This window comes from Sinocyclocheilus grahami, unplaced genomic scaffold (genome assembly GCF_001515645.1).
Source record: "Sinocyclocheilus grahami isolate Dianchi unplaced genomic scaffold, SAMN03320097.WGS_v1.1 scaffold44.1, whole genome shotgun sequence".
NCBI classification, from domain to species: domain Eukaryota; kingdom Metazoa; phylum Chordata; class Actinopteri; order Cypriniformes; family Cyprinidae; genus Sinocyclocheilus; species Sinocyclocheilus grahami.
In genome coordinates, this window is record NW_015505223.1 from 2,354,060 (window position 1) to 2,367,324 (window position 13,265).

The 13,265-nt window shown below is 35.7% G+C and overlaps 1 protein-coding gene across 1 annotated transcript; it reads left to right on the forward strand.

Moving 5' to 3' along the window:
• The first annotated feature begins 4,285 nt into the window (after positions 1 to 4,285).
• LOC107582448 (uncharacterized) lies at positions 4,286 to 10,310 on the forward strand. Its single transcript, XM_016268291.1, has 4 exons — positions 4,286 to 4,436; positions 5,951 to 6,386; positions 6,418 to 6,583; positions 10,200 to 10,310. The coding sequence occupies exons 1-4, from the start codon at positions 4,286 to 4,288 to the stop codon at positions 10,308 to 10,310; spliced, it is 864 nt and encodes a 287-aa protein (XP_016123777.1).
• The last annotated feature ends 2,955 nt before the right edge of the window (positions 10,311 to 13,265 follow it).

Genomic DNA, 13,265 nt, shown 5'->3' on the forward strand with positions numbered 1-13,265 from the left:
CACACACACACAGGTTTGTTTTTGTGAAAAGTGGGGACTCTCCATAGGCGTAATGGTTTTTATACTGTACAGACCGTATATTCTATTGCCCTACACCAACCCTACCCCTAAACCTACCCCTTACAGGAGACTTTGTGCTATTTCAGATTTTCAATACACTCCATTCTGTGTGATTTATAAGCGTTTTGAAAAGTGGGGACATGGGGTAATGTCCTGAAAAGTCACCTTCTCCTTGTAATACCTATGTCATACCTTTGTCATTATACAAATTTATTTTATATATATGTCCTCATTTGTCACAAAAACGCGCGCACACACACACACACACACACACACACACACACATATATATATATACATACAGTATCCCACAGAAGTGAGCACACAGTGTGTGTACTTCACCTGTAAGTGTCTACAAAACAAATCTCAATCATTTAAACATAAGATTTTAAATGAAAAGGTTTATAATGACGAGCAACACAAATAGTTTAAAATGATTAAACTTGTTGACATTGACTGGTTGTGTACGTTTACAATACAATATACAAACTGCAAAGACAACAGTATAAATGACTTGAAGTACAATATTATTATTAATATTATATTATGTTTGTGTCTTGTTCATATATAGCCTGCCTATTCCAGTTAATCACGTAAAGTAAATATTCATTTTTGATCAGGGTTATTATAGTTCACTAAAACCTTGAAATAAAATAGACCTTAAATGAAATCAAATCAAATAGAAATAAAAGTATTTTATTTTGGCTATAGTTGTCAAGGCAATGTTTTTCATTTCCATTCAGTTTTAATTTGAGGTACTAAAATAACTCAAACTAAAACTGAATATACTTATATATTCTTATAACTTGACATAGAAAAAAAAACATAAACCTATTTTATTTCAGCCAGCTTTCAGACAACATTTCACATTTCTGTTTGGTTTAACTTTATGTATTGAATCACTAAAACTAAATCGCAAATTAAAAAGTATATAAACATATTTTTCAACGCTAACAAAAAAACAAGGAAACCTGAAAACACAAAAACAGAAAATATAAAATACAAAAACTATAGCTATAATAGTTTATATATAATAGTAATATAATAGCTATAATAGTAAATAATATATATAATAGCTATAATAGTAAATAATAATTAATTAAGCTATAATACTACTGTTTATGGATAATTCCCTTTCTTAGTATTGTGTCTTTTGTTAGTTAGTTTCACATCTTCGTTGTTTTGCGTTCTCTCAGATGAACAGTAGATGGCAGCACGCGCTCAGACTGTTCGTGCAGGAGCTCTGCAAGAGTTGACCGTGCTGTCAGTCAAATAAAGCTCACTGAAGCGTGCCGTGTGCCATCAGCGACACGAGAACTACATTAGGAAGTCGCATGCGCACATCGGAACACTTGTGGTCGTGGAGGAAGCAGATGGACTGGTTTCTGTGAGAGATCTAATCAAACATTGACACTCCCTCTACACAGACACGTGCTTTGAGTCTAATGTAATGTAATGTTTAGACACGTCCCACTGGGGGAGGGGGAGGAGAAATGCACACACACACAGGTTTACATTTGTGAAAAGTGGGGACTCTCCATAGGCGTAATGGTTTTTCTACTGTACAGACCGTATATTCTATTGCCCTACACCAACCCTACCCCTAAACCTACCCCTCACAGGAAACTTTCTGCTATTTCAGATTTTCAATACACTCCATTCTGTGTGATTTATAAGCGTTTTGAAAAGTGGGGGCATGGGGTAATGTCCTGAAAAGTCACCTTCTCCTTGTAATACCTATGTCATACCTTTGTCATTATACAAATTTATGTCCCCATTTGACACAAAAACGCGCATGCACACACACACACACACACACACACACACACACTTGATAACTCAGACAGAGAAGTGACCAGACACTGAATGACTGGCTGCTGGTGTGTTCAGGTAGGGATCAGTCTCTGCTGATGTTCAGCATAGCTTCTTTCCTAGAGCCTCAGCTCCGGTCTAATCTTTCAGCCTTACATCACTTCAAGCTGTAGTTTCTGGTGAGTGAGTCAATCAGGTTGTGATGGCCCTGTAATTAGGACATGGCTGTGTAAATAACCAAATGCTGCTGATTTTCCTCATGTTGAGAAGTCAGTGTGTTGAAAAAGCTTTTATATAATTATATTACAGAAAATAAATCCAGGTGTGAAAAACTTGTTGCCTCTTTCCCAAAAAGACTCATGGCTGTATTCGATCAAAAGGGTGCTTCTACTAAATACTGAGCAAAGGGTCTGAATACTTAGGACCATGTGATATTTCAGTTTTTCTTTTTTAATAAATCTGCAAAAATGTCAACAATTCTGTGTTTTTCTGTCAATATGGGGTGCTGTGTGTACATTAATGAGGAAAAAAAATTTACTTAAATGATTTTAGCAAATGGCTGCAATATAACAAAGAGTGAAAAATTTAAGGGGGTCTGAATACTTTCCGTACCCACTGTATATCTTTTTTTTTATCATTATTATCATTAAACAAGACTTTGGATTTGAACTAATAAAACTCATATAACAAATACAGAAGGTGTGAGACATGATTAAAGGTCCCCTGAAATGCTTAGAAACACTCAGCGTTAAGGCCCGTTCACACCAAGCACGATAAATATAAAGATAACGATAAATATATAGTTCTAAAAATCGTTCTCAATATTAAAGAATAGCATAGTTCACACCACAACTATAACGATAACGATACAGAGGAACGATATCGTTGTGATCACTTTCAAAACGATTTTTGTCCAGCTGATGAACGAAAAAACACTTGACAGCCAATCAGAATCCATCCTGCTGTAACGAGCTCAAGAATTTAAAGCGGCAGACGCATGTGTGCTTAGAATAAACAGACGATATCGTTCGCTGGTGTGGACGCTAATATCGTTATCTTTATAGTTATCGTTCTTGGTGTGAACGGGGCTTTACTCTATGTGTTGACGTCATTTTAACTGAAACAGGAAGACAGGGCGCGACATATCAAGCAGCCCCGCCCCTTTTTAAAATAGCCAATAGCGTTCGTTTATATCACAGCTTGGGCTAGAGCCGTTCAGAGCTGTTGAGCTCCGTAAAGCCGCATTTGACAGAGTATGCCAGCCACAATCTCATACATGTTGCTATAAAATATAGCATGCTGTGTAGAATTCAAATAGCTCTGATACATTTTGTGGTCTGCGCCGACTCGTGCCTGTATTCCGCCAGAGAGGACTGCGGGTGCAACGTATCGTCATTTGGATTACTTTTAGTGCTGCTTTTGATATTTTTGCAATAAATAAATGATTGTAACGTTAATTGCATTTATCTGTCTGTTATGTTTCTTATACTGTCCAGAAATGTTTAGGCTTATAGGTAGGAGTGGAATTAGCGACTATAAATATGTTAATGCTATATTGTTACTAAAAGTTTTATTTTCCTGTGGATTTCGGTCATTTGCGTTTTATATCCTTTATATATATCGCTATAAATTGGGTAGGTTTAGGTTTGGAGGTAGGTTAAGGGGTCTAAAAATCGAAATCGCTTATTAATAAAATGATAAAAATGCATTGATATGAATATCTAAATGATATAAAAGATACGTAAATATTTTTACGTTTTTTAGTTAAAAATACGTAGCGATTTGTACGTTTTAAACGTTGAAATACGTCTAAATTGTACGTTTTAGCATGACTAAAAACGTACAAAAGTGTACGTTTTGTGCTTGTAAATGTTACGTATTTATACCTACGTATAAACATGAGACCAGGCTGAACATATTGATACTAACACCCAAAAAACTTTAATTTTGATTTCATGGGGACTTTAAATCAACTAATTGACAACAATGGTGAAAAAACACTATAAGTGCTGAACGACAGATGTTGGTAATGTCACTTACTGCCTTTCAATATTTTTAACTTTTTTTTAATCAAATAGTCCCTACACACACACACACACACACACACACAGACAGACATTGTTGGCGTCCTTGGTAACATCATCCAAAATGGAAAGACGTTATAGAAGTGGAACAAGTTAATTTTGATAAAACATTCTTCCATAATAAGACCAGGAACATGTTTTAAGAAAATAAATAGGGTCAAGTTTGATTTCATATTGGCTATAAACGACTCTTGGGGCTAGAATATAGTCCTACACCACCTGACTTTCAAATCTTGTGCATTTATCATCAGGTTCCTTCCAAAGACTGTGCACTACAACTCTTAAATTAAACATCAAGTGTATTTTTTATGTCTCTTGTAAGTGTGAAGATGGAGAGTGTTCTGGATGTTACACTCTGTCTGTGTGTGTGCAAACTGATGAGCAGCATGCTGCTGTGTTCGTCTGTAGTCACACACACCATCACTGTGGTCAGTCTGTGCTGCAGCTGCCTGCTGTTATTTACAGACCTTGCTGTCACCAGTAAGCAGAACCACAAACTTTGCCCACATTTTCCACAGTATGTGAGGGGCGTAACATTTCCGTCTCACACTTAAGGTATTCGGCCAATCACAACGCACTGGATAGCTGGCCAATCACAGCACACCTCACTTTTTCAGACCGATGAGCTTTGTAAAAATCGACGCATTTCAAAAAGGCGGGGCATAGAGGAGAAACAATAATGTACAGTATGTGGAAAATAATGTGTTTTTTTTTTACTTTAAACCGCATAAACACATTTCGTTACACCAAATACACAAAATAATGTTATTTTTAGCAGCATCATATGACCCCTTTAATTTATCAGTTTAAAGGTTCACCCAAAAATGGAAAGTTGCTGTTAATTTACACACTCTCAGGCCATCCAAGATGTAGGTGACTTTTTCTTCAGTGGAACAGTAAAGAAGATTTTTAGATGAAACTGTGGTCCTCTGTGATTCGTAAAATGAAAGTCAGCGGCTACCGGCACTTTGAGAATAAAAAAAAAAACTTATCAAGGAACACAGGAGCCTCCTCTCTATTGAGGTCTTATGAAGCGACTCGATCGGTCTGAGCAAGAAACTGAACATTATTCACAACATTATTACCTGTAATCTGAGCCTCAGGCAAAAGGTTCAGAGCGATGTCCATTTCACGAACGACTCGTTTTTTTGAACTAATTATTTTTGGTGAACTAGTTTAGATTGAGTCATCTGAAAACAGTTAATGGCTCGAGCAGCACAGATCTGCAAGTTACTCAGTCAAAACTCACTTTCGGATGCCTGACAGTCACTTGGATTCAAAATGAGCCAAAATACCGGCGTACGAGATCCTGTTATGAACTCATTCAGCGCTCCAGTTCCTGCAACAGTCACTAAACAGAAAACAGTTCGACTCAGACCGGAGACCGATGAGCCGCTGATAAGCGAGCATTTGAATGAAGGGGCCAAATGAAAGTTTATATGGTTTCTAATTGTTTATGAAAAAAGTGAGCTGATAAAGACAAGTTTATTCACTTCATATGCTTTAGACATGTAAAACATCCACGTTTCACATCACTATTGGGTGCATTAATAATGTAAATGCGTATACGTTACGTCATTGCGTGATCACGTAAACAAACTAGTGAATTGAACCAGTTCATTAAAACGAACTGCCTGAAAGAACCAGTTTGCGGAAAATAATCTGATCTCCCGGTTTGCCTGAGGCTCTGGATTACAGGTAATAATGTTCTAAATAATGTTCAGTTTCTTGCACAGACCGATTGTTTCGCTTCATAAGACCTCAATAAATCGTCAGGAGCCACAGGTATTCATATTGTGTTCCTTGATGCTTTTTTAATTCTCAAAAATGAGCAGCTGCTGACTTGCATGTTATGAATCACCAAGGACCACGGTCTGTTCTACTGAAGAAAAAAAATCATCTATATCTTGGATGGCCTGAGGGTGAGTAAATTAACAGCAGATTTACATTTTTGGGTGAATTATCCCATTAACGCCTCTTTTCTCTTCCTCCAGTGTTTTTGCTCTACATCTGGCTCATGGAGTCCACTCTGACGCCTTTTTACGTGTCTTCGGATGTCATCGCCCTTCGATTCCTGCTCTTGCTCTGCCAGGCCTACGGTGTTGTATTGCTGCTGATGCCACTTTTGATTGCTGTGGAGTTGTTGGTTGATCTGCTGCATTCTCAATATGGGCGAATAAAGGGACAAGATGCAAGTGAATCCCTCTCTATGAGAATTGGCTATTTCGGATGTCTTCTAGCCTGGAGCGTGAGCGGGATCTACAGCAGCCATGACTGGATCTCAGTGGAAACCTGTTGGGAAAAAGGTGGCTATCTTCTCACCTGCCTTCCCAGCACTGATGAGTTTTCCTGGGTTCTTCCTGTTGTGGTGGTCCTGTTGAGCCTGACGGGGAGCCTGGGCCTGTTCAGGATGAAGGCGTCCAGAAGACAGCCTGACTCAAGTGAAAACACAGACAGGCGAGAAAAAGGACTGTTTAGGCCCTGGGCTAATGCATATGTCTCAAACTCTGGTTGACTCAGAAAAAACACCCAACAGCTGCGGCGTTCACATGGCTGGGTTTGTGTATGGTGAGCCACGATGGATCTGTCCTGGGAACGGTGTCCAGTGCGCTCAACAAACCGATTTGGCAGACAATATCAAGAAACAAAAAAAAATATCAGTTTGATTCTTTTAAAAAGTGAAGTTAAAAAAACATTTATTTTATATTTTCTTTGTAAATTATGAAACTGTTAAAAAATGTGCCCAGCATTTTCCATGTCACTACCGAAACAGTGCATGTTTTAGTCCACTGGCTGAGACTGAAATTAACTACACCCCTGCATTTATGCTCAGGAAATATTTATGTCTCTCTCTCTCTCATAGCTACAGGGTGAGAAGACAGGCCCATCAATTTGAAGTAAATGTGTTCAAAAGTCTGAAAAATCTGTGTGTAACTCTAACGAACGTCACTACCGAACACCTTTTTACTGCAATTAAGCACACTTTTTTTTTTAAAGGAGTTATTCCATATTTAATTTTTATGTGTGTACAACTGTTCAGAACTGTGCTAGCTAACCATGTGCTGATTAGCATCTCTGAGATAGGTTCAAAAGTATCTAAAATTGTCACTACTGAAACATTTGGTGGAGTTTCGGTAGTGACATCTTAGTTTTTATTTTTGGGTGTTATCCCATAAAATTGTCACTACCGAAATAGTCATGACCGAAACAAGTCATCATTGTTTCGGTAGTGACAAAAGAGAACACATATACTTCATATTTGGGGTAAATAAACAACATTTTAGTACGGTCATGCAGTTTTTTTGTATCTTTTATTGCACAGAAAAACAGTAACACAGTCCTTAAGGGGGGGCGCTTTCCCCCACTCTTCCCCTCTATCTTACAGTAAAAGAAAATAAAGTCTAATAATTAAATCGGTGTCAGTTCAGTCACATTTCTATAAGAAACTTGAAACGAGACATTTTAATACATTTACAGTCTTATTTGTACATGAAGCATCTGCAGACACCCGGTGTCTGAAGCTGTGCTAGTTACTGTAATTAACCACACACAGTCATTAAAGATGGATGAAGCATAAAGACCAACCTCCGTGTTCCTCCAGTTTTATTATTCTGCATGTTTCTGGTTCACTCTCCTCTTTCACAAACACCATCTCCACAGCAGCAGAGCTCATACTCCTGCTGGCTTGGAAACTTATCAGAACTATGAGGATGAGAATAGTACACTGACCTGATTCAGAAACTGTGTTTTTCTATACACAGAAAGTGCATTTCTAACAGTGTGCATTAAACCAGCATCATGACCAAACAATCACTTGTGTCTCAGGCAGCGCCCCCCGCTGGACTGGAGGAGAAGAGGAGCGGAAACAATACGGGGCCCAAGCTGCACAAATAAATGAAACTAATTAAAATGATAGACTCGCGTGATATCACCAACAGTCTTCGTGAGTGAGGATTAGAGGAGAAAAACGAGATCATTTATTGGTCAAATATTTAATTGAAAATCACACAACGTTGCAAATATGGAAATTAAGATAAATGAAAACATTTGATAGTGATTAGACGCCTAATAATAATAATAATAATAATAAAGCTAAATCCAAAATATTAAACAGGTAATGTGAATTCCATATCCACAAAAGAAGATATTTTGAAGATGTTTCTGAAAAGCTGCTATATGGGCCATTCTACAGAAGTGGTCCGCACTGCTGTCCCACAACCAAAAAACACATTTAAAAAGCATTTAAGTATTCAAATCTTAGATATTTACTGAGATCCTTCTATATATTGAAACCTGCAATAATATGTAAAATATTAGTAAGCTTAATGTATGTATATAATAATTTATTGGAAACTTTCAATTGGGAGGTGGCTGTCCCGAACCCTAATCCCTAAATTTCAATTTAGGGATCAAAAATTTATTTTTGATTCTTTTAAAAAGTGAAGTTCAAAAAAGTATTTGATATTATCTTTATGAAACTACGTTAACCCAGCATTTCAGCATTTTCCATGTCACTACCGAAACAGTGCATGTTTTAGTCCACTGGCTGAGACTGAAATTAACTACATTTATGCTCAACACCTTTTTACTGCAATTAAGCACACTTTTTTTTTTAAAGGAGTTATTCCATATTTAATTTTTATGTGTGTACAACTGTTCAGAACTGTGCTAGCTAACCATGTGCTGATTAGCATCTCTGAGATAGGTTCAAAAGTATCTAAAATTGTCACTACTGAAACATTTGGTGGAGTTTCGGTAGTGACATCTTAGTTTTTATTTTTGGGTGTTATCCCATAAAATTGTCACTACCGAAATAGTCATGACCGAAACAAGTCATCATTGTTTCGGTAGTGACAAAAGAGAACACATATACTTCATATTTGGGGTAAATAAACAACATTTTAGTACGGTCATGCAGTTTTTTTGTATGTTTTAGTTGTGTTTTAGTATGCAAGTTTAAATTCTGTAATGTGATGTGGTTGCTACATTACTGTCACTACCGAAAATGTGCAGTCACTACTGAAACATGGAATGTTTTGTCAAAAATAAAGTATACTGAATTATCAACTAAGATGTTATGATGTTCAATGTATATTCAAACTAATGAATCCTTAACTTTGACATCAGTATGATCAACTTTTTACCTTTTACAAAGAAAAATTGGATTAAAAATACAACAAATCTCATTAATTACACTTGAAATATTGTTAAAATGTAATTGTTATTGATTTACCTCTGAAAAACAATAGCAAAAAATATATTTACAATGTAGATTTAAGCAAAATCTTAATAGGTCAATATAACCCTTCTAATTAAATTATTATTACTGTGTTTCGGTAGTGACAAATTTGGGGAGAGGACAAATATTCCAAAACTTTCTGAAAATACAATATGAGAATTAACTGCACAATTACTAGAAATGTGTACCTTGGATATTATACAATTTGCATACATACAATTTTTTTCAAGACGTTTTCTGTAGAATGGCCCATATACACATCTCAATTAGCATGAGGATCTTGAAAAATCAACACTGACATGACTTTCATAACACCATCTCATCTGGAAAAAATGTGTGAACTCTGAGTTACTTCTGATAGAGGAGGTTTATGAAGTTGAAAACTGCAAAAGGAGATGACCGATCCGTCAAAGTCTGTGCAACGAAAGACAAACACGTTTGATGGATCGTCTATGCATGGCAAAATCTGATAGAAGATGACAAATTAAGGTTGCCAAAGAAGATGTGTTAAGAATTCGTGAGTTTATGAAGTGCATTTCTCTCACAAAGTAAATAATCTGTCTGTTTTGAGAGCACCAGCTGGTTTCATGTGAGATTGTTGCATTAATTTTAAACCCAAAACCAGTTTACGGTTCCCTAAAAAAGGAATAGGGCCCGAGGGGTGCTGTGCTTCACAGAACAATAGTGACATAATGAGCAGTGGCGTTTAGAGTTAACATAAAAAAATAAAAATGCAATAAAGTATTTATGCATACAGAAGTGCTTGAAGGCACTGGTTATTTGTCATGAGCACATTCATCAAATTCCAAAGTTTCCCGCATCTTGGAATTGGTTCAGTGGAAGGAGGTTTATGAAGAGCAAATTCATGACCGAACATGTAAAAATAAGAGTAATCAAAGTTGAAGGGGAAAATGAAACTTGGATGGGGTTACAGCTCTTGAAGTACACCTTTCAACACCAGAGGTCTCCCTGTGCTGTCTTGAGGCAAGCTGCATGTGAAACAGTACACTGAAACTGAAGAAGTCTTTGTTAATCAGCCCATCTTCCTTTCTGGCCCTTCTGTAGCTCTTGTTCAGCTCTTTGGAAAAGCACCACAGGGCAAACGCTACAGCTGACAGCACATAAACACATCCTACAGAAGAACTTGCACAGACACATGCACACGACAGGCAGGTGAATCTCTGCTTTTATTTTTATATCTTCAGTTTTAATTTGAAAATTTGTTTGGGAACTATGCGCTTTTATCTTTTGTGTGTGTAAATATTTCTTATTTCAGTTGAAGTTTTAGCAATTTTCAACTAATATATTTTATTATATTTAAACATTATATTAATATTATTTATTATAGTATTGTTTCATATTTTATTTTTATATCTTAAGTTTCAATGCTAATTTTAGTTTAACTAAGTGCTTTTATCATTTTTATTTTTGTTATTTATTTGTAAATATTTTTTTTACATTTCAGTTCAAGTTTGAATCATTTTAGTACTTCAACTTTTATTTTTACATTTTATTTCAGTTTTTTGTATGAAGTTTTAATCTAATATATTTTATTTCGGATTTACTTCAATTAATTAAAATGATTTGAATTAGTTTTAGTAATCAATAACAACACTGGTTAGGAAAATGGCTAACTGAAGCTAAAACTAAAGACATAAATTAAATTAACATGAACTGAAATAATATATTAAAAATATTTTATTTCATTCTTGACAAGGCAATAACATATTCAAAATGAATTAATAAAATCTATAATAGTATCTCAATTATACTGAAATAGCACTAGCAATAACATATTCACTTATTAAAAAAAAGTCATAGTAGTTTAGATAGGATGAACAATTCATTATGGGTTTGCATCTATTATGTGTTAAAAAATGATTGAAGGGTAAGGATTGAGAGAAAGACCAACGCATAGCTTAAGTGATGCATAAACCACCATTACAACCATACGCATAAAACCACCATACTTTTACAAAAAGTAAAACCTACAAAAATCTGAAAACCTATTGAGTTGCCCACTATTACATTTTTTTTTAATGTTTTAAGCAGCCTATGAGGCCCCATCATGATATCTAGGCAGAATTGAACACTGCATATTATGCTATCTTGGTAGGTTGCTCACTAGATTATCTAGACTAGTCAGCCACAAAGTGTAATGACTTCCTTGAAGCGGAAATAATAGTATCTCAATTATACTGAAATAGCACTAGCAATAACATATTCACTTATTAAAAAAAAGTCATAGTAGTTTAGATAGGATGAACAATTCATTATGGGTTTGCATCTATTATGTGTTAAAAAATGATTGAAGGGTAAGGATTGAGAGAAAGACCAACGCATAGCTTAAGTGATGCATAAACCACCATTACAACCATACGCATAAAACCACCATACTTTTACAAAAAGTAAAACCTACAAAAATCTGAAAACCTATTGAGTTGCCCACTATTACATTTAAAAAAAAAATTTTTTTATGTTTTAAGCAGCCTATGAGGCCCCATCATGATATCTAGGCAGAATTGAACACCGCATATGATGCTATCTTGGTAGGTTGCTCACTAGATTATCTAGACTAGTCAGCCACAAAGTGTAATGACTTCCTTGAAGCGGAAGCATTGCAGTGACATTCTCGCATTTACAGGTGTGAGAAAGTGAGCATTTCATTATAATGATGGCGAGGTGTCTTTAAGACAGTGTGACAGCATTCTTTCAGTCTTTTGTCTCATTTTAAAGCTGGCCTCCAGCTGAAACCTCACACCGCCCACACCTAGTTATATCGGTATGACAGCATCTTTTTTTTGTAGAGGTGCATCGTCCATAAAGTCTATAGGTTTGACAGGACACTTGTCCTGAGGGATACTTAAAACAATTACACACGACTTCCAAAAAGAACGCGGTTCTTTGCCTCATTTGCTTGTAATCCAGCAATGATGCAGGTGACTGTGTAATAGCAGCTTTCATTTAATAACCAAACTTGTGCAATATAAGATCCATAAACCATGTCCCAAGTCTCCAGAGTTTCATTACGTCTTGTTGGACACATGTTGATGCAATGATTTCATTAAAAATGCAAGGACAATCAATTCTTCTACTCGCACACAAGCCATTTGCAATCTGAAGGACTAAGTGCTAAATCGCAATAATTTTTTTTTTAGATGTTAAAAGCGATCTGTCAATTGCTCGCTTTGTCTTGTGATCCATCATAAACAGCTGTTTGGAAAAGAGAAGAATGTGTAAAGGGAAGAAATTAGTTTTACCTGCTGAAAATTGCTCAAGATTGTTTTGTTTTTTTTCAGTAATATACTGATATTTCCGAGTATATGCAACAGTCATAATGCAAATAATTTCAGATACTGACCACATTGGACCTGGGTCCAAAATTAACTTTCTTGCCAATGGTAAATGACATTTAATATTTCATTATTTGATCAAATTTACTGGTAACAGTATTTTCCATGATTTCTAAGTAGCTGTTTGTTTTGTATATTCAAAGGTCATTGTATTACACTCATATTATCATACACTAGCCACTATTTTTGTGAAACGCCAGACATCAAATCAATAATTTTGCTTCCCCTCAGTGCTGTTATTGTTAGCTAAAACTAAAATTATTAAAAATCATTCATTGAAATAAAGCTGAAATAAAATAAAATATAAATATTAGGTAAAAAACGTAGAAATGCCATTTTGGCAACTAACTGAAATAAAAATAAAGCTAAATATGCTTTAAAAATAACATTAAAATAGTAAACAGAAAATATAAATATATAAAATTTCATTTTTTCCGAGGTCGCCATATGGATCAGGTCTGTATCCAGATCAGATGGTCACTGTAGCCACCCAGATCTAGTCCATATCCAGACCAGATGGTGGATCAGAGACGACCTCTATAGCCACGAATGTCAGCGGAAATAATGTTAACTAGGGGCCTGTTTCCACCTGGTCATTTCATGTGTTTTCGCTGATCGGATATCTATCTGATTTGTTCAAACGTTTCCATTTACACTTGGCCACATAAATGTGTCTTCGCAAAACGGATATAAATCCGATCTTCAATTCCCGTGCTA